The 23,034-nt window shown below is 40.3% G+C and overlaps 1 protein-coding gene across 1 annotated transcript in view; it reads left to right on the forward strand.

Moving 5' to 3' along the window:
• EDIL3 (EGF like repeats and discoidin domains 3) overlaps positions 1-23,034 on the forward strand; it is a 269,430-nt gene that overhangs the window by 172,091 nt on the left and 74,305 nt on the right. Inside the window, exon 6 of the mRNA XM_050913442.1 lies at positions 15,428-15,609. Coding sequence (XP_050769399.1) covers positions 15,428-15,609 — 182 coding nt within the window. The remainder of the gene's footprint in view (positions 1-15,427; positions 15,610-23,034) is intronic.

Below are 23,034 nucleotides of genomic sequence, written 5' to 3' on the forward strand. Positions count from 1 at the left end.
CCTATAAACGGTATTAAAAGGAGATGCCTTCTGAAATAGTAGTTTTTTTAAAGTCTAGTTTCTATTCTTAATTGAACTGCTATACTTACTCATTATGTATGCAGTGTGTTTTCTTGGAGGGTTGTTTTTAAATAGACTATTTACATGAATAACATAACGGATTCTTAGCTAAATTTCACTACCATTTTATTGGTAATTTCTTAAGAACATAAAAAAATATCATATTGCGTTAGATAGTTCAACAGTCTGGTTGTGTGCCCGTCTGACTGTGGCAATGACTAACATCATTTAAGGAGAGAATGTATGTTTGGGCAGTTTCTGTCATTTGTTCTCCTCATATCTCCTCCAAGTCTACAATTCCTGTAGGAATATTAGAGGATACACCCCTGGTCAGTCTCTTTAGTTTCATCTATGGACCTATTGTGCCTGAATTTGTCTAATTCCTTTTTGAACCTGTTGATCCTGTGTCTGCCTCTAGAAGGCTCCAGAAGATCACTACCCACTGTGCAAAGAAGTACTTTCTTTTACGTGTGTTAAGCTGATTTCCTGTGAATTTCAGTGAGTGCTCCCTATTTTCAGTAATGTAGATGTGATGAACAGTACTGTATTAATCTCGTCTATGTTTATGTAAAGTTCAGTCATATCCCTCCTCGGCCTTTTCCTCTCCAACTTGAAAAATCTAGGTTTTTATTCCCTTTTCCTCTCATATCTGCTTTTTCCCTTTAATCATTTGAACTGCTATGGTCTATACTTTCTTTAGCTCTACACCTTGGGATGCAGAGACAAATAATACTCTATGTCTTGTTCTCAATGCCTAACTTCTTATCAGCTTTTTTGACTGCCACTGCATTTTGAGCCAATGACTTCAGAGAACTGATGATGATGACTCTGAGATCTCTATTTGCAGTTGTAACGGCTATTTCCAAATTCAATATTGTGTAGGCACATTTTAGAGGTTTTTTCATAGATGCAGTATCTTCCATTTGTGTACATTGAGGTTCATCTGTCACCCTTTTGACCACTCATTCAATTTTCTGTGTCCTTCTGGAGCTGCTCATCATCAGAGTGGCATTTGATCAAGCAAGGTTAGTAGCTTCAAAGTGGACAATTTCCCCATTCACGCTTTCCTCCAGGTCACTGATGAGTAAAACTGACTCCAGCAATGATCGTCAGGGGATCCCACTGCTGACATTTAATCCTGGAAAGCTGCTTCCTGTTCTTTAATTAGACTTCTGTCTATAGCAGGGCCTTTTCCCCACTCCCTGGCAAGAGCCTTTCATGTGGAACCTTATCAAATGCTTTCTGAAAATCCGAGTGTGCTGTTTCCACTGTATTTCCTTTATCCCTACGCATATTGTCACCATTAAAGAACTCCATCAGGTGAGGCTGGGCTGCCATTTACAGAAGTCATGTTGGCTTTTTTCCAACAGATTGTCTTTATCCAGGTACTTAGTGATCTTAATTAGAGACTTAGCAGCTTACAAGATGTTGAAGTAGACTCACCTGCCTGTAGTTGCCACAGTGCACCCTAGAGCCAGTTTTTGTAGATGGGAGTGGAGCACTGAACTATTGGTGCAGCTCTATAGTCCCTAAATCTAGCTTTTTCATTTAGGCACCATTCCTAAAAACACTGTGTCATGAAATCACGTTACCACTAGAAAAAGCAAGTCATTATTAGGTGCCGAAAGAACTCTAAAATCCTTTTGCTTCCATTTTTTAAATCCTCAGACTACCTAAGAGTTGCCTAACTTTATTTTCAGTCTCTGTCCTCAGCACAGAGCTTGAAGAGCAAGGCCAAAAGTGAATTTTACAACCTTACTATAAAAGCATGAAGAGAGGATTTGGTAATGGAAGTGCATGATAGTCACTTAGCAGTAATGACACTGTTGAGAAGTAGAACGTAACATCCAGTTTCTTTATATTTGATTAGTTCTGATAGCCATTGCTTACACACATGAACCGTGTTGACCAGTATGATAACAGAATAATGTGCTGCTGTTGACTGAGATGCTACATCAGCATAAAAAGCATTTAATCTCTTTGGACATATCAGCAAATAGGTAGCAATTCTTCCGATTACTGTCTGAAAAGCTGTCTTCTGTTGCGTGGAACATAACTAATCACTTCATTTTCATGTCATCTCCTAGAGTTGAAGCTTAATACAACATCATTTGAAAAGTTTGCTTGTCTGAAAGTGTCTGTGTGCTCATTAGCTGCTACTCATGCAAATTGGTAAAGATGTTGCCTTTGACATACAGTATTTTATGTGAAGGCATGAAACAAGATTAATCATATTCTTCACCTCAGTGCTGCAGTACCACAATGGCTATTAACATACTTGGAATCACACTTCAGAAATCAGAGTAATAATAATTAAGATGTTAATAGGTCAAGAAAATCCATTTTGTTTTGTTTTAAACCCGTGAAGCAAACTTGTGGAGATAAATGCCTTCTGTTAATCAGATTTCAGATCTGAATGGCTTTATAAACTTACCAGGGCCAGGCAAAAATGTGCTATTCCATTGTGTAGTTAGGAGTCCAGGTCTACTGAAGTGCAAAATAAAATGAGCATTTCTAAATTCTTGTGGTTTCATTTTGTGTTACGATGGACTAGAAAGAGGAACACATGATCTGTTACCTTGTCTCAGTGGAAGTGCTGATTAAATTCCTTCAATGGGAATGAAAACATTGATTTGGTCTTGCCTGTAGGATTAGTCTTCAGAACAACAATTAACATGAGTTGCTACAACTGAGTTACTCAATATCACTCAGATCAGAACATTGGATTGTGGAAAAAACACTTCAGGTACATGGAGTAAGCAAACAATTTGATTAGCTGCAGAACGATTGAAATAGCCAATAGCTAAAATGTTTGAAGTTGAGCTTGGGGTTTGCAGCGGTGTCCCCCCTACGTTATTGCTCACCAGCAATCTTCAAACTCCAGTCCATATAATGAGTCAATAGCTCAAGTCCAAAGCACCACTGCACTTAAGCTGGAGATTTTTAGTTATGGGTAAAGGTCTTATTAGCAAAACCAGATTTATAGTTAATGTGGATGCGGTATTATACCATCTCTTTGGGGCAATGGTGATTTTAATATTCATATTAGAGATCTGCAGAGTTTTAAAATTTAAAAAGTCAGTGTTCTGTACACAGCTCTTGCACAACTTAGAATTCATTCCAAGTGAAAATCTGCCTCTGTGTGGGAGGGACTGTAGAGGGCTTTGGCTTTGCTTGTATTTAAAAATGATGTTTTAAGAGATGACATAAGAAGCAATAGCTGCTAGTGGGAGAAGAAAAACCTGTCATGAACTCGAGAGCAGATGAGATGGCAGTAAGAATGTGCTTGACAAAAAAAAGGAGGCCAATACATTAAAAAAATGGGTATGCAGGAATATACCTCCTGTGTATAATGTCCAGCTGTACACTGTACGCTGTAATCAGTGCTGTTGGACTACTGAAGCCGAGCCATGAGACAATTAATCGGATAATGAGCTGGGATATGTGACTGTCCTTCACAATACCTCCGCACAATGTGTTTGCTCTGTGCAAGTATGACTGAAGTAGACTGAATGTACAAAGCCAAACAGAGTGCTTTCAGTAACTTAAGATTTTAGCTCTTCTTCAGTGTGTCATAGTGTATGTTTACAGATAATGGTCTGCATACATATACAAAGACAGCATCTTCTGGAAAATGAAAAGTCTCCTTGGGCCTCTACCTTCCACTGGAAATTAAGATGTAATTCCTACAATTAGAAATTCTTCTGCTTTTTAAAATATACTGATTATCCGTGCAGCTAACAGCAAACAATTAATTTGGTATAGGAAAACACACTGAATTTTTATATGTCAGGTATCATTCTAACAGACTGTGACTGACTGGGACTGAAATATAATCATACTTAACTTTATAAAAAAAATGGGGACTGCAGACACATTTGTATAAAGTGTTCTGCTTAAGAATGGTTCCCAAGAAGAAAAATCAATGAACAAATTATTTAGTAGTAGTATTATTTCATGTAGCACTGTATAATACTGGATAAACTGAAGTACTTCAGGGGCCAATCCTTACCCATTGTAAAGCAATAGCACTCCAAAGTCAACAGAACAACGTCAGATTATTGCTACTCAGGAAGGGCTCCTCTGTGCTGGTGTGACGCCAGGATATACCAGTCTTTGAGCATTGATCTGAAAAGAACGTGGAGTTAGAACTATTTGGAATCAGAGCATCACAGGAAGGTTGAGGTTGGCAGGGTCCTCTGGAGGTCATCTAGTCCAACCTCCCTGCTCAAGCAGGGCCACCTAGACCCAGTTGCCCAGGACTGTGTCCAGTCAGGTTTTTAGTATTTCCATAAATGGGGCTCCACAACCTCACTGGACAACCTGTTCCAGTGTTTGACCATTCTCACAGTAAAAAAAAAAAAAAAAACCAAACACAAAACTTTTTTCTTGCATTTAGATGGAATTTCCTGTGTTTTAATTTGTTCCCATTGCTTCTTGTTCTGTCAGTGGGCACCACTGAAGAGAGTCTGACTCCTTTGTATTTATTGCCTCCCATCAGACGTTTATACCCATAGATAAGGTCCCCCTGAGCCTTCTCTTCTACAGGCTGAGCAGTCCCATCTCTCTCAGCGTCTCCTTGTACGTCAGATGCTCCAGTTCCTTGGTCATCATGGCCATTCACTGGACTCACTCTAGTAAGTACATGCCTTTTTAATAGTGGGGAGCCTAGCACTGGACACAGCACTCCAGATGTGTCTCCCCAGTGCTGAGTAGAGAGGAAGGATCAGCTCTCTCAACCTGCTAGCAATGCTCTGCCTAATGAAGCCCAGGAGGCTGTTGGCCTTCTTTGCCATGAGGGTGCATTGCTGTCTCATGGTCAACTTGTTGTCCACCAGGACCCCCAGGTCCTTTTCTGCCAAGCTGCTATCCAGCTGGCCGGCTCCCCAGCGTTTACTGGTGCATGGGGTTGTTCCTTCTCAGGGGCAGGACTTTGCACTTCCTCTTGTTGAACTTCATGAGGTTCCTGTTCAGCCCATTTCTCCAGCCTGTTGAGGTCCCTCTGGACAGCAGCACACCCATCTGGCATATCAGCCACTCCTCCCAGTTTTGTATCATCTGCCAACTTGCTGAAGGTGCACTCTGTCCCAGTGTCTGGGTCATTAATGAAGATGTTGAACAGTGTTGGCCCCTGTATTGATGCCTGGGATACACCACCAGTGACATTAGATGTAACACAGACAGAATGAGGAGTCACTTGGCATTTCTATGGCAAACAGCTTTCTGAGGTTTGATGTGGGTATTTCAACTTGAATCACTTGGTAATTCCAATTCCAAAGCCACATCAACCTTCTCGTGATCATCTTTTTCAACATAAAAATTGAAGTCTGGAAAGTTTTTTATTTGCTGTTATGCTCATCTCTTCCTTGGCATCTGTTTTTAAAAGACTTTTTTCCATAAAGCCCAACTATGTTAACTGTCTAGTAAATCTATCGTTGCAGAAAAAATATATCATTATATATTTTTGAAGTTACGTCTTTTCACTGTTTTTAAACCTCATCTGATTCATTTCACTTCATTTTAGCCTTTAAACCTAGGCACTAAGTTGACAACAGTGCTCTAGGCTTGTTCCTTGGTCAGTAGAAACAGAAAAGATGATTATATCTGTCTTAAACACTTTCTTAATAGATAATGGACTGACAGAAGTCATGGTTTAGAGTTGCCTGTTTCTTCCCACAGATGCCAGAAAGAGCCTAAGCAGCTAGTTCAGGGCAGATATGTAACTTCTAGGTGGCTGAAGCTGGGTCACGTGGATTGCATCCCTTTTGTTTGCTTTGTTTGGTTAGCTATTTCTTAGTATAAACACTTCGGAATAATGTCCTTTTTATGGTGAAAAGAGGTGTTGATAAGGAAGAATAAGGGGATATAAGAAAAAAGTATGTGTACAGATTTATGTTTAAAATACACCGTGGAGTCACAAATATATCTCATTTTACTATACTGCTGTAGTAATGAAAGACTTCTTTTACTGCACGTATACAAAGATAACTTTCTGAATCTTCATTCTGAATTTTTTTCCACCCTAATAAAAGTCCGTGACCTTTAAATTCTGTATTTTTAACAAGGCTTCAAGTCCTTATCCTTAAAGCCACTTTACATGAATGTAAGGTTATACCTACATCAAATGGCTTCCAAGAACAAGCTCTAAATGCCAATATCTGAATTTCCAGTTATTAAAAAGTTAGACATGTTGTAGAAGAATATGAGAACAGCTTAGAGACCATAAGAACTGCTGTTTCTAGGTAGTCAGTTTTAAATAACAGTTGTTTGCATGCAGTTTGTGTTCAGTACTGTGGATATAGCTCCTATTTAGTGTATCACTTCAGCAGTATATTGTAGGATATTGCCATCTTTTTACTTTTTTCTGAAGAACACGTATTCCATTGTAATGTAGAATTCATATTAGTGCCGCTAGTAGTTTTTAAACAATTTCAATGAATACATTTTGTAACTAGTAATATTGTCGTTTCTAGGAACAGTTGCTGTTCTTATGGGGAAAAAAAAAAACCACCAAACCACAAAGACAGAAAGAATGTCTCTAGGCAGCAAAATGAGATTTGCTGCTTGAAAAGCATATACTCTTCTCCTGGCAAATGAACATTCCCATTGTCAGGCTGGTTTGCAGGAATGCTAATTACATTGATGTTGTAATCCCACTGATTTCCATTGTAGACCTGCTAGAAAAATGCAAATTGTCTTTTAGTGTAACTATATCTTGTCTTTCCAGGTTTACTTCCAAGGGAAGGTTTGGGTTTTTTTCAAAGTTCCTTTTTGGAACAGGCAGATCTTGAGAAGAAGCAATCATTAAGCACATAGGTACATATGTCATGAGCTGCCTTCAAATTAGCAGTAGTTGGCTAGCACTTTAAAAAAAAAAGTAGTATCAGCATCTGGTTCCTGTAACTAATTCAGAGAATCAGGCAGAGCTTCAAAACAGTCAGCTGGTCAGAATCCAGGTATTTCACCTCTCCTGATAGGATTTAACAAAAGTTATAAAGGAAATCAGTGAGATTTCCTGTTCAATTAGCACTTCTGAAATTAGCATTACCACCAGCCAGCACGACTGTGAGTCTGCGTTTGCGTCAGCAGGTCGCTCCAGTTGAGAGGCAGAATATGAGCTTTCCAAATGGTGAACCCCATTTTGCAGCACTGGTATGAATATTCTTTAGCTTGCACATTTTTCTCCTGGGAATGCTGACAGTTCCTGGAAATTGTAATGTTACGAGTTTAAGATATATTCATCCACTCTATTTAAAAATTACTAGTTTTTTTAGTACAAACGTTGCCCTGTGACAGAAAAAAAACATGTCCTTTGGAATGAACTTAGGGAGAAGAGAGGATACACTACAATATAATGCATTTGCCACACAGGTAAGGGTTTTGTCTGTGTTGTATGCTCCATAGACAAAAAAAACCCCAAACTATATGTCAGTGAAGACAGATGAATGTAAATACAAAACCAAGGAACTCTGAAAGAAGTTGTCTGTAGCTATCCTGAAATCAGGCTGAACTTCCGCAGAATACTGTGTCTCATTAGCAGATTTCCTAACATAGCTGGAAAGCTGCTGAGCTTTCTTGTATTCTTTGAAGAAATATTTCTGTCAATACCCAAGGAGGGGAGAAGTGCACAGATTGCACAGGGTTCAGCAGCAGCAAATAAAGAGGATTATTTTTAAATCCAGTTGGGTTCCTAATTTCATTTTTACATGCCCTAAGTTATGCTTAAATTGTTAATTGGCTGTACTCTGTGCCACAACCATTTACAATGGCTAGAAGTAAAGGAGGTAATTAGTAGATCCACAGCTGCCCAAATCTCCTCCACCCACAGCTGCCCAAGTCCAGATCCACCAAAAAATCTTGGGTAAATAGAACTTGGAATCACGTATCTTTTCATGTCATTGCAACCAAAGATAATAATAATCAATTACTGTTATGTGGCAGTAAGGGGCTATGGTTTCTGTGTCTGCCATTCCTTAACTGTGTAAGTATGACCGCATGGCAATTATTTTATAGTGCAACTTGAAAGCTCGTATGAATTTAACGTCTATAATATGAATGTCAGTTAATTCTTGTGAGAAGTTTTTTTAGTGTTACTCTATAATTTCTGTTTTATTCAGATTAATTTTAGTAGGTTTTAAGTGGCTACGAGTTACGTAAAACTGGTTAATGTCACTACTCAAACATGGTACAAATGCTATTTTTCACAGTGCCAACTTGAAATGTAAAAATCATTTTTTCCATGAAGATTAATATATTTCTACATGAGAGCTCAGCAGAGGAATTTGAGAAACTGAACTCCTTGCTGCAATATAATTTAATCTTTTAAAAAAAATTCATAATTGCTGCTTGAAAAAAAATAAAATAAAGGTAATGCATATCAGTGAATTGTTGAATGCTGTAACTTGAATAACGGTATAAACTCAGAGGAAACATTTTGTATTTGGTTGTTAGACAATGGTGCTTGTCCTTTCTGAAATCACCATGGAGCGATAGTAGTTTTCTTCTGTGGCTGTGAATTGGCCATATGGTGCATCACGGTCAAGGTTCAGCCCATCATTTTTCTGGGTTCTAAACTCTCCCCTGGATTTTGGGTTGTGCCACCAGTTAGTCCAATAACCCATACAGCAAGGACAGCTGTGCTCCTTCATGCTTTGTGCTATCCCATGTGCTTGATGTAAATTGTGATTATTTGGCATCCCCAGGTAGAAAATAGAATAGGAGGGGAGGCAGATACACTAAAGGCTATTTTAAGAAGAGGACATAGTTGTCCACGCTCATAGAATCAGGACAAGAAGTAACAAATGGAGTAAGAAAGATTCAGGTTGGACTTCAATCAAACACCAATGGGATTGTTGAACGTTCACTACTGGAGCTTTTGAAAAAAGGCATTCAGCAAACATTTGTCAGGAATGGCATGGCTGTAATGTAGTTGACACGTCTTGGGACAGACTTTTCCAGACCATTTGAAGCCGTGGTTTTCTCTGACAGGGATCCACAAACAGTGTGTCTTCATTCTGGAAGTTGTCTTCCCAGGCCAGCTCCATTAAAAGCATTTTGAACATGCCTAGGGATGCTGTCAATAACATTAATGTGATGGAGTTCAGCACAAACATAGCAGCAACAATCACTTCATGGAGCAATACGAAAAAAGTGATTTTTCTGATTACAGCTTTGCAGATATGAGATTTTAGATGTACCCTTCTTTTTGAGCATAAGAATAACCGTGCTCAGTCTGATGACAGTCCAATAGTCCTGCCTCGGACAGTGATCTGAAGTGAATGCTTAATGAATGAGTGTAAGAAAAGGAACGAGCACTAAGTGATGGTTCTCCCACTGTATTTTCCTAGCTTCCACCAGTCTTCAGTTTAGGGAGTTCCTAAATCAGAAGTTGTATCTTCCTTTAACTTTATTCCTGTTGGATAGATCCCCTCTTCAACTGTGCTGTACGTTGCAGTTCCGCAGATGTTAATCCCTGTGCTTTTTGTGGGGAATTTACAATCCTACCCATTCTACTCAAAAAGCAGAATGGAGAAATTGCCAACTAAGATTGGCAATTGCTAGAACTAAGCAAATTAGTCCTGAATAACAACCCTTCATTTCAGACACAGCACTATATAAAAAAGACATAATCTGCTTTCAGCGTCTGAGCCATCGTCTCCATATGCTCCTGCACTATGCTGGAAGTATAAGTTTTTGCAGACTTGCTCAGTGTAGGAAATCCCTCTGGATGTCCATCAGAGGGACGTGAATCCAACCTTGGGGACTGCAGGCCAGTGTGGGAAAATGTGTATAGTCAGAGAGCCGAAGTCTCTGTGTGAAGGAACAAGAAGAAGAAATAGGAGACTGAAGCCTAGATTGCATGGTGGGGAGCAGCATTAATTACTGCAATATCAGAGGTCATCTGTAATCCTATTGTCAGGGTTTGTGTTCAGCACAATTACCGTGCTATGCTAAGCACAGCCAGAGTAATCTCATTCCAGAAAATGAGGTGCTTGGAGAAAGACAGGATTGCAGATGTCTAAAGCAGATTTGTTTTCTGCATGCCTTCAATTTTGCATCTGTTTGTTTTGATGACGTTAGCTAGAGACAAACCAACAGAGGAAATGAAAGTTATGTATTCAAGCCACAAAATCAGGCATGTTTCATCATCAATAACAAGAAATCTTTTCTTCTGTTTGCAGAGGCATAATCCTCACATTTTCAAGCAATTTTTAAACCATTTGGAGGTTTTGCTTAATTTGTGGACTGACATAAATGTAGAAGTCCAAATTAAATATACTTAAGTAACATGTTTACCCAGTGCTTTCTGCTTATTATCTCCTACTGTAGTAATTCTTTATCTTAAAATGGTTTGTCCTTCCCCTGTTAGAGGGGGAATCAGTGACATATTTCCCTATTCTAATTTACCTCTGAAGAGATATCAACGTAAAACACGGTAAGCTAAATGTCATCTGCTTCTGTTTCCTTTTGCACAAATATTTTTGTTCAGCTGGATGGATTTATTGTTGTAAGAGATAAGGGTGGAAATGCAGAACTCATGTTTTGTCTGGGAAGCTATTTGATCCCCATACCCTTGGTCTACAAGTGAAATCTGGACTAACGATCATTTGCTTTGTGGCGCAAAATGGTACATAACGTTTCAGATCTAGTTAAGTTTGAGATTGTAAAAGAAGCCTTCAAGGCAGTTTTATAACCATGCCATCTTCACGTGAGTTGGTGGGGATTCTTAGGAGAACTGAGAAGATATCAATGAATCCTTCACTTTTCCTGTGTTGTTGACTTTTCCCATCCTTCACTAGATCCATTCACAGTCATGTAGCTATTGGTACATCTTTGCATTCTGTCATCTTCATGGACAATGGGGCACCGTGGACATAGGTTTGTGTTTGATGAGAACAAGAGAAGCGTCAATAGGGTTTTATTTAGTGCATACCAATTGTCACTGTCGGATTAAAAACAATATTGCTTGAGTTAGTATTTTGCTATTTAATGACACTAAAATAATAGCTCCAGATGACAAAATCTTCCTTGTGAGTCTGTATCATGAACCTGTCAAGCAGCTTTTTAATTGCTGTTTTATTTTTTTTACTTTCCTGCATCAAGCTGATTGTCATACCCCAGTGTGTGAGCATTAACTAATAAAAATAATTTTCTATTTAATGACTGACATTGACCACACTGAATTGTACAGAGTTACTGTAGTGATATTATTACTCCCTCGGAGACTGCAGTTTCCCAAGCTGTCATGATTTTTGTTAAATGAACTGTGGCTTTAATAGAAGCAGATGTATAACAACAAAATATAATACAGCTTGTACTTGTTCTGCAAAATATGTATCTCAGTTTTATTTAAAAGACAAACAATCTCCAAAAGCTGCATTTGCTTGTTTACTTCATTGTTAGTAGTCAATGGCATATCACAGCTCTTAAGCACTAAAAGAAATAATTGATATCTTAACTTGAAGGAAAGTATTGTTTGTCTCTCAGATTGAATTACCTTGTGCAGAAGCTAGTTTGTAACCAGTCCTTTACTGATATAACATGTTTGATGGAACCAGAGGTAGGTTATTCAGCTGAGAGTTCTCAGGCAAAGGAAATTTCTTGGGAATTTAGAGAGTAATAGCCCCATTAGAGCTTTTTTAAGGAGAAAGCATGACTCACGAGTCTATTGGAGTATTTGGAAGAAATTAATGAGCATATGGCTAAGGGAAGTCCATTTGCTGTGTGGTATTTGACTATCCAAAAATGTGTTCAACTATTTCCTTTCAGCTGATAAAAGAAAGTAAATTGAAAGGTTTTCTTGTAGAATAATGTCTGATTAAAAATAAAGACCTAAAGAGTGGTAAGTGGGCAGTTTTAACAGAGAAAGGAGCTTATTCACAGAGTCCTAGCAAAACCTCTGCTGAAGTCCTGGCTGTTCAATAAACAAGAAAGATAGCAAAATGTTCTGATCATTTAAGACATGTACTTAGCACTATTAAAATGGACTGAGGAGTTTTAAAAATATCTTGACATACAGATTGACTTGGCTATGAAACAGAAGGTTAAATTCAATGTGGTCAAGTTCAAGGTAAGGCTACTCAAAAAAAACCCCTCATGATGCATATGGAGGTATCTTATGTCTCAGGAAGAGATAGCCTTGGGTGGGCTTCCTCGAGGCCCATCTGCCAGGCCTGTGCCTAGGAAATTGCTCAATTCATCAGCACTGCTATGGTCAGAGTGGGACTGCATTGCAAGTTCTGTGGTTTGGACCTGCAAGTAGGTCTTGAGCAGGATTAAGCTTTAGCTTAATCCAGGCTTCCCACCTCATGAGAATGATCTGATGTCCTTCAGGGCGATGGAAAAGATGGTCCTCTAAAGACAGATCTTAGTGGTGTGTACATATACATTACGTTGTAAGGCTAATATTGTTTAGAAATTATTATCCAGTCTTGTATTTCCTATGCATCTCATGTTGTTATGCTTGAACTGAACACCGAAGTAGAGACTGTCTCTAATGTGGTAGCTTTAATTTTTAGGAGTGGTAAATTTCGTGTTTAACTCACATCATTGAAAAACTGACAAACATGACAAACCAAGACTGCAACTGCAATTAAAATAAAAAGCTTGTACAATGAAGTACCTATTCCCTGAAGGTAGAGATTTGCTTTGGGTTTCAGGAATAATCCTCCTAAAGCTAAGGAAGGTAGACACTTCTGACCATATATGGTCATAGCTGACAAAGTAGAGTTAAGTGCTGTACTTAGTAATTTAACTGCCTTCAATTTAGAAAGGACAATTCACCTTTCTCTTGTAAGGAATTCACACATATTTCAAATACCATTTAGTGCACCTCAAGCATGAGAACTAACATGCCTTCAAATCAAAACTTTCCACAAAGTTCTGCACCTTAAACAGAGGCTGATAAGCAAAAAGAAATGGACATCCACATCTCTTCCAGGTCTGCCAAAGCTGGGATGTCTATAGGAGATCAGGGGTCTTGGCATCAAATACATGTTCTTCTTTTGAAAATTATCTGCTAAAGCCAAATACCCTTATTCTGGACCCCACTCAAAACTGGCCTTGATACATGCTGGGGCCCTGTCCTCGTGCATGCATTTTTCCCGTTAGGTCACTGACTAATGCCCACAGGGCTGGCAGGGTCCTCATCCCTGTGCTCCTCACCATGAGGAGACAGAATACAGCTGCATGCTCCACATCTGTATTAAAACACCTGCCATGCCTCCATGCTGCCTTTTTAAGCTCCTCTTGGAAACCTCTCTTCTGTTTTCTCACATCTCTATTTCTAAATAATTACCAATGTAAAATACCAGCTGTTAGGGGTGGTTAATTTCATGGTAAGCTGGAGTCAGTCCTGTATGTACATATGTGTGCTGGTGAGTTACACATACATATAGACGCACCTGTGTGTGCTTTCTTTTCCATTATGAAATGACGAAGATATTTTAATAAGTAAATATATGAAACTTCTGAAAATATGCAGTTTTCTTAGGAAAGTAGAGTAGTTTACCTCTGGCTTACAAGCAGGTATGGCAGTTTATACACCAAAGGAATTCAGTCTGATTAGATGAAAAGATTTCAGAAACAGAGCTAAGATTTGAATAGGTCTTTCAATTTTTAAGTAACGCTTGATAACACAATGAAAAATGACACTTTTCCAACATACGTGGGTTTTTTGAATCCATCCTGTATTGTGCCTGCCTATGCTGGTGACAAAGAATTTGTTTTCTTCTGGCACTATTACGCACCTGGCACAGCAGCAGGAGAGAGCTGCATTTTGTTATATTTTGTGCAGCATGAACAGAGTTATTAGTCAAGTGCTGAATGCACCACCTTTATTGTTGGATGGTACATGACACAGAAAAGTAGTGCTAGGACTTTAGATTCTAGCCGAGCTTCGTGGACTGTTAAAAATGTGGATGAAATCATGGTGCAAGTCAGTCATTGATTTCAGTGGGGCCAGAGTTTCATTTAAGCATGTCCTGCAAGTAAGCCAATTTTTGCATTTAAGAAGGAACACATTCGGAACCCCACCTGTGTGGGGGTTTTGGTTTATCTTTTCAGAGCGCAAGCACGTCCTTGTCCATGGCCCTTGCTCCATAATCAACTTGAAACTGCAATTTAGTTTATATTTGTCTCCATTATCAGTGACACACAGTACCCGGGGATTGTATTGCCAGTGACTCCCAGCACTGTCTCCCCGCCTCAGCTTCTGCCGAGAGGAGCAAATTGCACTGGTCACTTTTTCTTCTTTGTACTTTAAATTAATGAGGAATTAAATTATTTGTGACTTTCTGCCCATGTGGTGTAAGGATTTCATAGCAGTGCCATTTCAGAGTTCATTCTTGGGTAGTGCTTGAGGTGAAATGCTGTCAGGCTTCTGAGAAAACCTGAAGTATAAGTAAACGTCTGTCCTGTTGTGTTCAAAATTGCTGAAGTGCAGTTGACCCACAAAGCAGAAGATCTTTTGGGCAACTGAGCAAGATCGGCTGCTACAGAAGTTTCTGCAATTAGCTTCTCTTTATACTCTGCATCAAAATTGAGTTGAGAAAAAAAAATCTTGTTTACTTGAAAGTGGTTGGGGGTATTTAATAGTAGATGGACTGCCAATCATTTGTGTATAATGAATTTTCAAAATTTTCTCTGGATTGCTCACAATAACTGAATGCTCTTGTTCCTGTACCCAAATGTAGTGGCTTCAGAAAACAATGTATGCAGAAATATCTTGACTTTAGAAAAGATTACTTCTACAGGTATTTCAGGTGAATAAATTAATGATGAATACCGCACATAAAATTATGAACACTTGAACATTACAGCTAAATACATACTTTGTGGCTTGCTGATTAAATGTATAAGACCTTTAACTATTTTTAATGTAACTGAACAATATCATGTGTCTAGCTTCATATTTCTAAAGGTAACTGCAATAACAATTTGTAGCGTATTGACTAAATGCTAGCCTCTATGGCAAGAGCAGCAATATGGAACTTTGCAGTAATTACAGATTTTTAAATTTACTTTTATCAATTATTTCAATATTTGAATGTAAGGATCATTTTCTTTCATTGTATCCATAAAACCCAAACTCTCAACTCTTCAGATAGAAAAAACTAAAATTGAAAGTTTAATCTATTTCATTAATTTTGCAATGGAAATAGTTATTTACATGTAATATTTTGGGGTTTTTTTTTTTTCATTTCTACAAAAAGAAGATGCTACTCGGGTCCTTTAAATCTCTTCTAATAATGTATTTGACATGACATTTTGGATCTATTTGTATGCTATTTGTAATTACTGCCACTTGGGACTCAGAAGAGTTGATCATTTCAGTTGCATTCCGTTCTTTTCTTGTTTCCATTTGCAGGATGCTCTGGCCCACTAGGGATAGAAGGAGGAATTGTGTCAAACCAACAAATTACTGCATCTTCCACTCATCGAGCTCTTTTTGGACTCCAGAAATGGTATCCATACTATGCACGACTTAATAAGAAGGGTCTTGTGAATGCTTGGACTGCTGCAGAAAATGACAGATGGCCATGGATTCAGGTAACAGATGGAGCTGAGGAGGAAAAAAATCTCCTTGATTCAATTGCCAGAGTCACTTAAGAAACTGATGAAGACAAGTGGTAAACTAACAGCTAGATTCTTATTCACTGTCAGAAATGTAGCCTAGACTAAAAGGGACTATTTAGTTGCAAAACAGTAATAATCTTGACTTTACAAATGCACAAATCTTTTTATTTAAAAAACATGTGCATATGTTCCATTGTGGCTCTAAACCATGGAAGCAAGTTTATAAAGACTCTTTTCAAGGAAGCTGCTTTCCACGTATGTTACGTTTGCTTGTTAGGTCCTTAGTAGCATTTTGCAGCAATATCTTTTGGTAGAGATACTTTGACACATGCAGCCTTCCTTAGGCATCATTCTAGAGTGCTTTAATGTGATTTTGGCTGTACCAGAGCCTGCAGGAATAGTTTGTCCCCTCTGCTGAGCTGCTCTGGGCACACAGGTTAAACATTGTGTGCATCATGCTGGAAGTAACAAGAACTGTTTTAATTAAGGTTGAAATAGCTGTTAGTTCAACCACATCCGTGGGGCTGAAAATACAGGTTTTTTCATTCCCACTCAAGGACGTTATCGCTAGAATGGTTCAAATGGCAGTGCCCTCGTTGTGGACTGGATTTTTCTGCGCCGGGCAAGTGACTTCAGTAAAAGTCATGAAGCAGTGAATATGAAGTGCTGTGGCTGTATTTTAGTGAAGATAATGATTATCTAGTGATTGCTGTAGCTTTTTATTTTTGTGATGTTTTCTTTTCATGATATGTGAATTAGGCTAAGCTTTGGCATTTTCAGCTGTTAATTAATAAAGGTGGTGTTAGATACGGGAAAACCTTTTGCACTAATCAATATAGTCAATATGTGAAGAGGGTGCTTCCCTCCCAGTGAACCCACCACAGGAGTAGCAAAAGGTGGTACTTGAGCATCTTGTCTACCAGTGCTAAGTTGAACTGTCCATATGTGTATTGGGTTTGCGTGGCAAGGTTTTGGTAGCGGGGGGCTACAGGGGTGGCTTCTGTGAGAAGCTGCCAGAAGCTTCCCCTGTGTCCGATAAAGTCAATGCCAGCCGGCTCCAAGACGGACCCGCCGCTGGCCAAGGCCGAGCCCATCAGCGATGGTGGTAGCGCCTCTGGGATAACAGATTTAAGAAAGGGAAAAGAAGTTACAGGGGAGTTGCAGTTGCAGCGAGAGAGAGGAGTGAGAAGATGTGAGAGGAACAACTCCGCAGACACCAAGGTCAGGGAAGAAGGAGGGGGAGGAGGTGCTCCAGGCGCCGGAGCAGAGATTCCCCTGCAGCCCGTGGGGAAGACCATGGTGAGGCAGGCTGTCCCCCGGCAGCCCATGGAGGTCCACGGGGGAGCAGATCTCCACCTGCAGCCCGTGGAGGACCCCACGCCGGAGCAGGGGGATGTGTCCAAGGGAGGCTGTGACCCCGTGGGAAGCCCGCGCTGGAGCAGGCTCCTGGCAGGAGCTGTGGCCCCGTGGAGAGAGGAGCCCAGGCTGGAGCAGGTTTGCTGGCAGGGCTTGTGACCCCGCGGGGGACCCACGCTGGAGCAGTCTGTTCCTGAAGGACTGCACCCCGGGGAAGGGACCCACGCTGGAGCAGTTCGGGAAGAACTGCAGCCCGTGGGAAGGACTCGCGTTGGAGAAGCTCGTGGAGGGCTGACCCCCGTGGGAGGGACCCCACGCTGGAGCAGGGGCAGAGTGTGAGGAGTCCTCCCCCTGAGGAGGAAGGAGCGGCAGAGACAGCGTGTGATGAACTGACCCCAACCCCCATTCCCCGTCCCCCTGTGCTGCTCGGGGGGAGGAGGTGGAGAAAATCAGGAGTGAAGCTGAGCCCGGGAAGAAGGGAGGGGTGGGGGGAAGGTGTTTTTAAGATTTGGTTTTATTTCTCATTATCCTGCTCTGATTTGACTGGTAATAAATTAAACTAATTTTTCCCCAAGTCGAGTCTGTTTTGCCCGTGACGGTAATTGCTGAGTGCTCTCGCTGTCCTTATCTCGACCCACGAGCCTTTCATTTTATTTTCTCTCCCCTGTCCAGCTGAGGAGGGGAGTGACAGAGCAGCTTTGGTGGGCACCTGGCATCCAGCCAGGGTCAACCCACCACAATATGTCCCCTGGGTGCGTCAGACACACTCTTCTTGAAGTTACCTTCGTGTACATGGCATAATTTTTGTTCATATTCAAGTTTTCGTACTGACTACCATTTGTGATTTTTCTGAGCAGTTCCCAGATATGTGGGGGAAAAGCGTACAGGATTACCTGTTCATTTTTCTTGTTTGGAGAGCAGGCACAAAGCGCTGTTTGATGAAGTTTTCTGAAACTGGTGTGGTGAGAGTGCTGGATTTTGTCAGTTCTGAAAAATGAAGCCGGTGTTACCGTTTGTTATTCACTGCAGAGTGAAAACACAAAGGCCCTTCAATGTATCTTAAGTCAGTTTTCTTCCGTAAAGACCGGAGGGGTTAGGAAGTCTGTAAAATTTATACATTGAAAAAGAACTAGAAAGAATAATGCTAAGGGACTTGAGCAGAATTATTTTCACAGGAGTAGGAAGCTAATGTAACTTTAATGGATAATGAAAAAGTCAGTGTTACAGTAGCTTTTGGGCTGCTTTAGAGTGTGGGCTTTATTAAATGAGCTGTAGAAAAAATTCAGAAGCATTTAGCACTGGCCCCCTAGACATGTCTTTACTAGAAGATGAACTGGATGGGGATGGCTAATGGTCTGTTGCTTCCACGTTTGTACTTGGCAAAGCCACCACCCACCGTGGAGGCAGCTGTCAGGCAGCTGTGCAGGTTTCTACCCAGACCTGCGTTATGTCTGCCTTGGACTTTGCTCCCAGGGAAGTCTTTCCTTTGCTCTTACCTGGAAGGAAGGTTGGACCAATGGAGAAAATGTGTCTGCCCACGGCATCAGGTTTGAACAATTTGTTCTTTTTTGGAGTTAATGACCTAATCTAGGTAGTGCCAATCCCATGCAGGTTATTCTGTAACTTTGACAGCCATAGTATGTAAGGACTTTCTAGAAGCTAATTAAGTGATATGATTAACGTGTACTAAGCACCTAGGATTGTCTTCTTTTTCTTCTCTTTTTTCTTTTAAAATAGACTTTGGTCTATAATTTTCACAAAACTTGCCAAGTATTTTATTTTTCTTTTTAGTTCAGAGCAAAAATAAAATACTTTTTGTAATTTAAAAACAGAAGTTTAAATCTTGAGAGGATTTGTTTTCCTTTTCTGAAGACTTTTCTCCTTAAAACACCGGGGAACAGAAAATCTAAATTTTTTCAGGGAGATGACACTTGTAGAGAAAAAGTGCTTTTTAGTGTTCTGCAGAAACCCTGTTTTGATTTGGCAAGGATACAGACCTCCACAAACTCACACTTCATGCACTGCATAGTAGTTCTTTACATCAGAGCACTGTCTTGTTCTTCAAACATGAAATACACTCTAAGAGGCAGACACTGCCTGACCTTTATATGGGTGAACAGTTTCTGTTGAGAGAAGAGGAGAAGCAGAAATCCCATATCTTATTTTTGCACAGCTTCTGTAATGGCCAGGGAGATACTTCATAAGCATTTGTGGAAGGTTACAAAAAGTCAGCCCACTCTGATTTGTGCTAAGTTTCTGGCTACCTTCCTCCTGGTCTTGTGGGAGAAATGCTTCCTCTAACAACAGCCTACTCTGAGTTTTTACTTTCTTTATTGTGTCACCAGCTTCTTCCCAGATCTGAATGTGAAGGGTCTGTATATGGGACCTTTTCCATGTTGGTCTGAGTGACGAAGCAGCTGGTCCAGAAGATGGCTCCTGAAAAACGGTGTGAATGTTTGGCAGAGGTTAAGTGGAAAGTTACGAAACCAGAAACTCCATTTTTAGGAAATGTAAATTAACATTTAGCACAGTGAACCTGAAGCAGTAGCCTGTTACCCTCTTATAGTTTCTAATGCTAGATAAATTCTAAAGGAAGCTGTGTATAATGGGAAAAATCCCCCAAAGTATAATTATGTACAGGCCTGTAGCTATTTTTGCCTTGTTCCATCATTAGCAATTTTCTTTGTCATTTAATTTCTTTATTTATATGCAGCTTGGCAAATGAAAGGTTTGAGTGCTTTGCTTATAATTCACTTGTAATGAGTGTAGAGTTTTATTCTCTAATCTTTCAGGTGTCTGACACACATGAACTAATTAGTATGCAATTTCATTTTCCTGCATTCTCCCAATCAACTGAAAATTGAAATTGCCATTTTAAATTTACACTGTCAGCATGTAATTAGTAATGGCACTACAATACTTGTAACTGGCTTGTGATTTAAAGGGTCAGTGACCATGTTTTTGAAAGCAAATTAAAGTCAGAGTAAGTCATATCTGCCTTTTAAAGTTCTGCTGACCTCTGTTTCTCCTCATAGGTTGGTTGTGATAAAATAGCACCTGTATACTGTTTACCACTTTATTGGTGACACTAACTATTAATGTTTCCAAATACAATGAGAAAAAATCCCACACTTCTATTTTTCATTAATTGTTCCTGAGATAAAACCAAAATGGTCACTTCACGTGTTCCGGTAACAAGTCTTCTTTGTGAAAACTCTTTTTTAAAGAGAGCACTGGTTTCTCTTTTCCCTTTTTTCCTTTTGCATTTCTGGCTTTAAAATATGCTGTTTCTTTTTATTCTGATTTCACTTCATCTCTACTCCATCCTTGCACATATCTATATTTTTCTGTTCATATATATTTTGTCAAGGCAGTATAGATCAGAATAGAGATGGCCATGGGCAGGATTGTTGTTTCTATTATCTCTCTATTATATCCAAAGTCATAATAACTGCTATTCTCTAACACAAACTGCTGGCAGGACCTTCTAAATGTTACTCCTCTCCAGTGATTTCTAACCTAGGGATTCATGCCTATACCGTTACAGTTCTTCTTTCCTAGTTTCACCACCCAAACCTAATATTTCTTAACTCATTTTTCCCCTATTCATGATTGGTTTCCCTTTTGTTTGCATAAAATATTATCTTTTTTAATATCACTGCAGTTATTATCCCTGTAATACACAAAGACTTCAGCCACGGTGGATGTGCCAAAAATGCATAAACTGAAATGTCGTGAAGAACACTGTAAGACAAGATAGGTAGAATAATTTGGTATAAGTAGCAATGTAAGGACTGGCCTACAGTACCAAAATCCTAAGCCATGCATTTAAGATGTATAAGTAACTTTTGAAGAAGGATGCCTGTTGAAGAAGCATGCTCAGGGATGAGAGAGGAAGGTGGGTGAATATTGTCCCATAAGATAATAGTCTTGCTTCTTTAGGCTTTTGGAGTAGGTATGGTCTTTTTGTTCTGCAAATAATACCAGTGCAATGGGCTCTTGGTCAACAGAGGAACCTTCCTAAATGTTAATTTGCCCAAGAACAGTAAGACATACTACCTACGTCAGGGAGCCTGGAGTAGAGAAGGAGCTCAGAGCAGAGCTTCAGTGGTCCCTGCCACTGCATCACAGGGCAGGCTGGGCTGGGTTGGGTGGTCAGTGTACCAGGGAGTCCCAAGAATATCAACCTCAGAAATACATGACAGGCTTAGAACAAAGTAAGAAGGTGGGTAAAGGCATAGAAGACGTATAGGGTAAAAGGTATCAGATTTAAGGCTAGACAGCAAAAATCTGGGTATGCAGTGAAGCCTGTAGGAAGCTGCGGTGGGTTGACCCTGGCGAGAGACCAGGTGCCCACCAAAGCTGCTCTATCACTCCCCCTCCTCAACTGGACAGGGGGAGTAAATAAAACAAAAGGCTCGTAGGTCAAGATAAGGGCAATTTAATAAAGCAGAAGCAAAGGTCGCGCGCAAAACCAAAGGAAAACAAAAGATTTTATTCTCTACTTCCCATTGGCAGGCAATGTTCGGCCACTTCCCGGGAAGCAGGGTTTCAGTACGCGTAGTGGTTGCTCCGGAAGACAAACGTAAACAAACGAATGCCCCCCCTTCCTCCTCCCCCCTCTAGCTTTTATACTGAGCAGACGTCATATGGTATGGAATATATCCCTTTGGTCATTTTGGGTCAGCTGTCCTGGCTCTGTCCCCTCCCAAGATCTTGCCCACCCCCAGCCTACTGGTGGGAGGGGCAATGTTGGAGAGACAGCCTTGATGCTGTGCGAGCACTGCTCAGCAGTAGCCAAAACACTGGTGTGTTACTAACACCTTTCTAGCTACCAATACAGAGCACAGCACTACGAGGGCTGCTATGGGGAAAATTAACTCCATCTCAGCTACACCCCATACAATCTCCACCCCTTATTCCATACCATTTGCGTCATACTCAGGTCCCACATAATTTAATATACACATATATATATCTTCTAACCATCCCATCGTATTTAATTCTCATTACTGAAACCCCTTCTTACTAACACTTACGACTTAAACTACATACTTAAACCATCTTTATATCCAACGTACAGATTTACACATTCTCATTAGCTACTATCTTCTGTCCTTTAACAGAGAGATATTACTCTCCCATTCCATGAGCTTCTTGCACTCCTCCAGATGTTCACAAACAGGCTATGACTTGGGCCCCGTCTGTCAAGATGGATGTTCAGGACAGGAGAAGCAGTATGTTTGATTGTTGAGCACCAACACTGGCTTGGTTTCAGTCATCGTTGCACTCGTCTTGTTCCTTGTGAAACTCAGTCATCGTCAGTTCAGGTCATTCCTGCTGCATTACTTCCTACAACATACAACTCACATCACAGATTATTTTTCCTCCAAGGTTAAATCTCCTTGAGGCACACACCAGGTCTCCCCATCCTTCCGCGTTGCCCACGAAGTACACCCAGGTCCTTGAGCAAAGACAATCCCACGAATGGGTTTGCCTTTTCCCATGGGAGGAGCAATCCATACCGCCTTCCCCAGCCAGTTCCCCATGTGCACTACGGGGACCTTATCTCCTCCCACAGTATGTAAGGGTTTTGTTTGGACCAGGACGGTTAGCAGATCCTCTGGTGTTAACTAGCCAAGTGGCTTCTGCTAAATTTGTATCCCAGTGCTTCCATGCCCCATTGCCCAATGCTCTCAACATAGTCTTTAACAGTCCATTATATCTCTCAATCTTTCCAGAGGCTTGTGGGTGATAGGGGATGTGATACATCCACTCAATGCCGTGTTTCTTTGCCCAGGAGTTTATGAGGTTATTCCGGAAATGAGTCCCATTATCTGATTCAATTCTTTCTGGGGTACCATGTCGCCACAAAATTTGCCTTTCAAGGCCTAAGATGGTGTTTCGGGCAGTGGCGTGGTTTACGGGGTATGTTTCTAGCCAGCCAGTAGTTGCTTCCACCATGGTGAGTATGTAGCACTTGCCTTGGCGTGTTCATGGCAGTGGTCCAATACAGTCAATTTGCCAGGCCTCGCCATATTG

This window comes from Gymnogyps californianus, chromosome Z (assembly GCF_018139145.2).
Source record: "Gymnogyps californianus isolate 813 chromosome Z, ASM1813914v2, whole genome shotgun sequence".
NCBI classification, from domain to species: domain Eukaryota; kingdom Metazoa; phylum Chordata; class Aves; order Accipitriformes; family Cathartidae; genus Gymnogyps; species Gymnogyps californianus.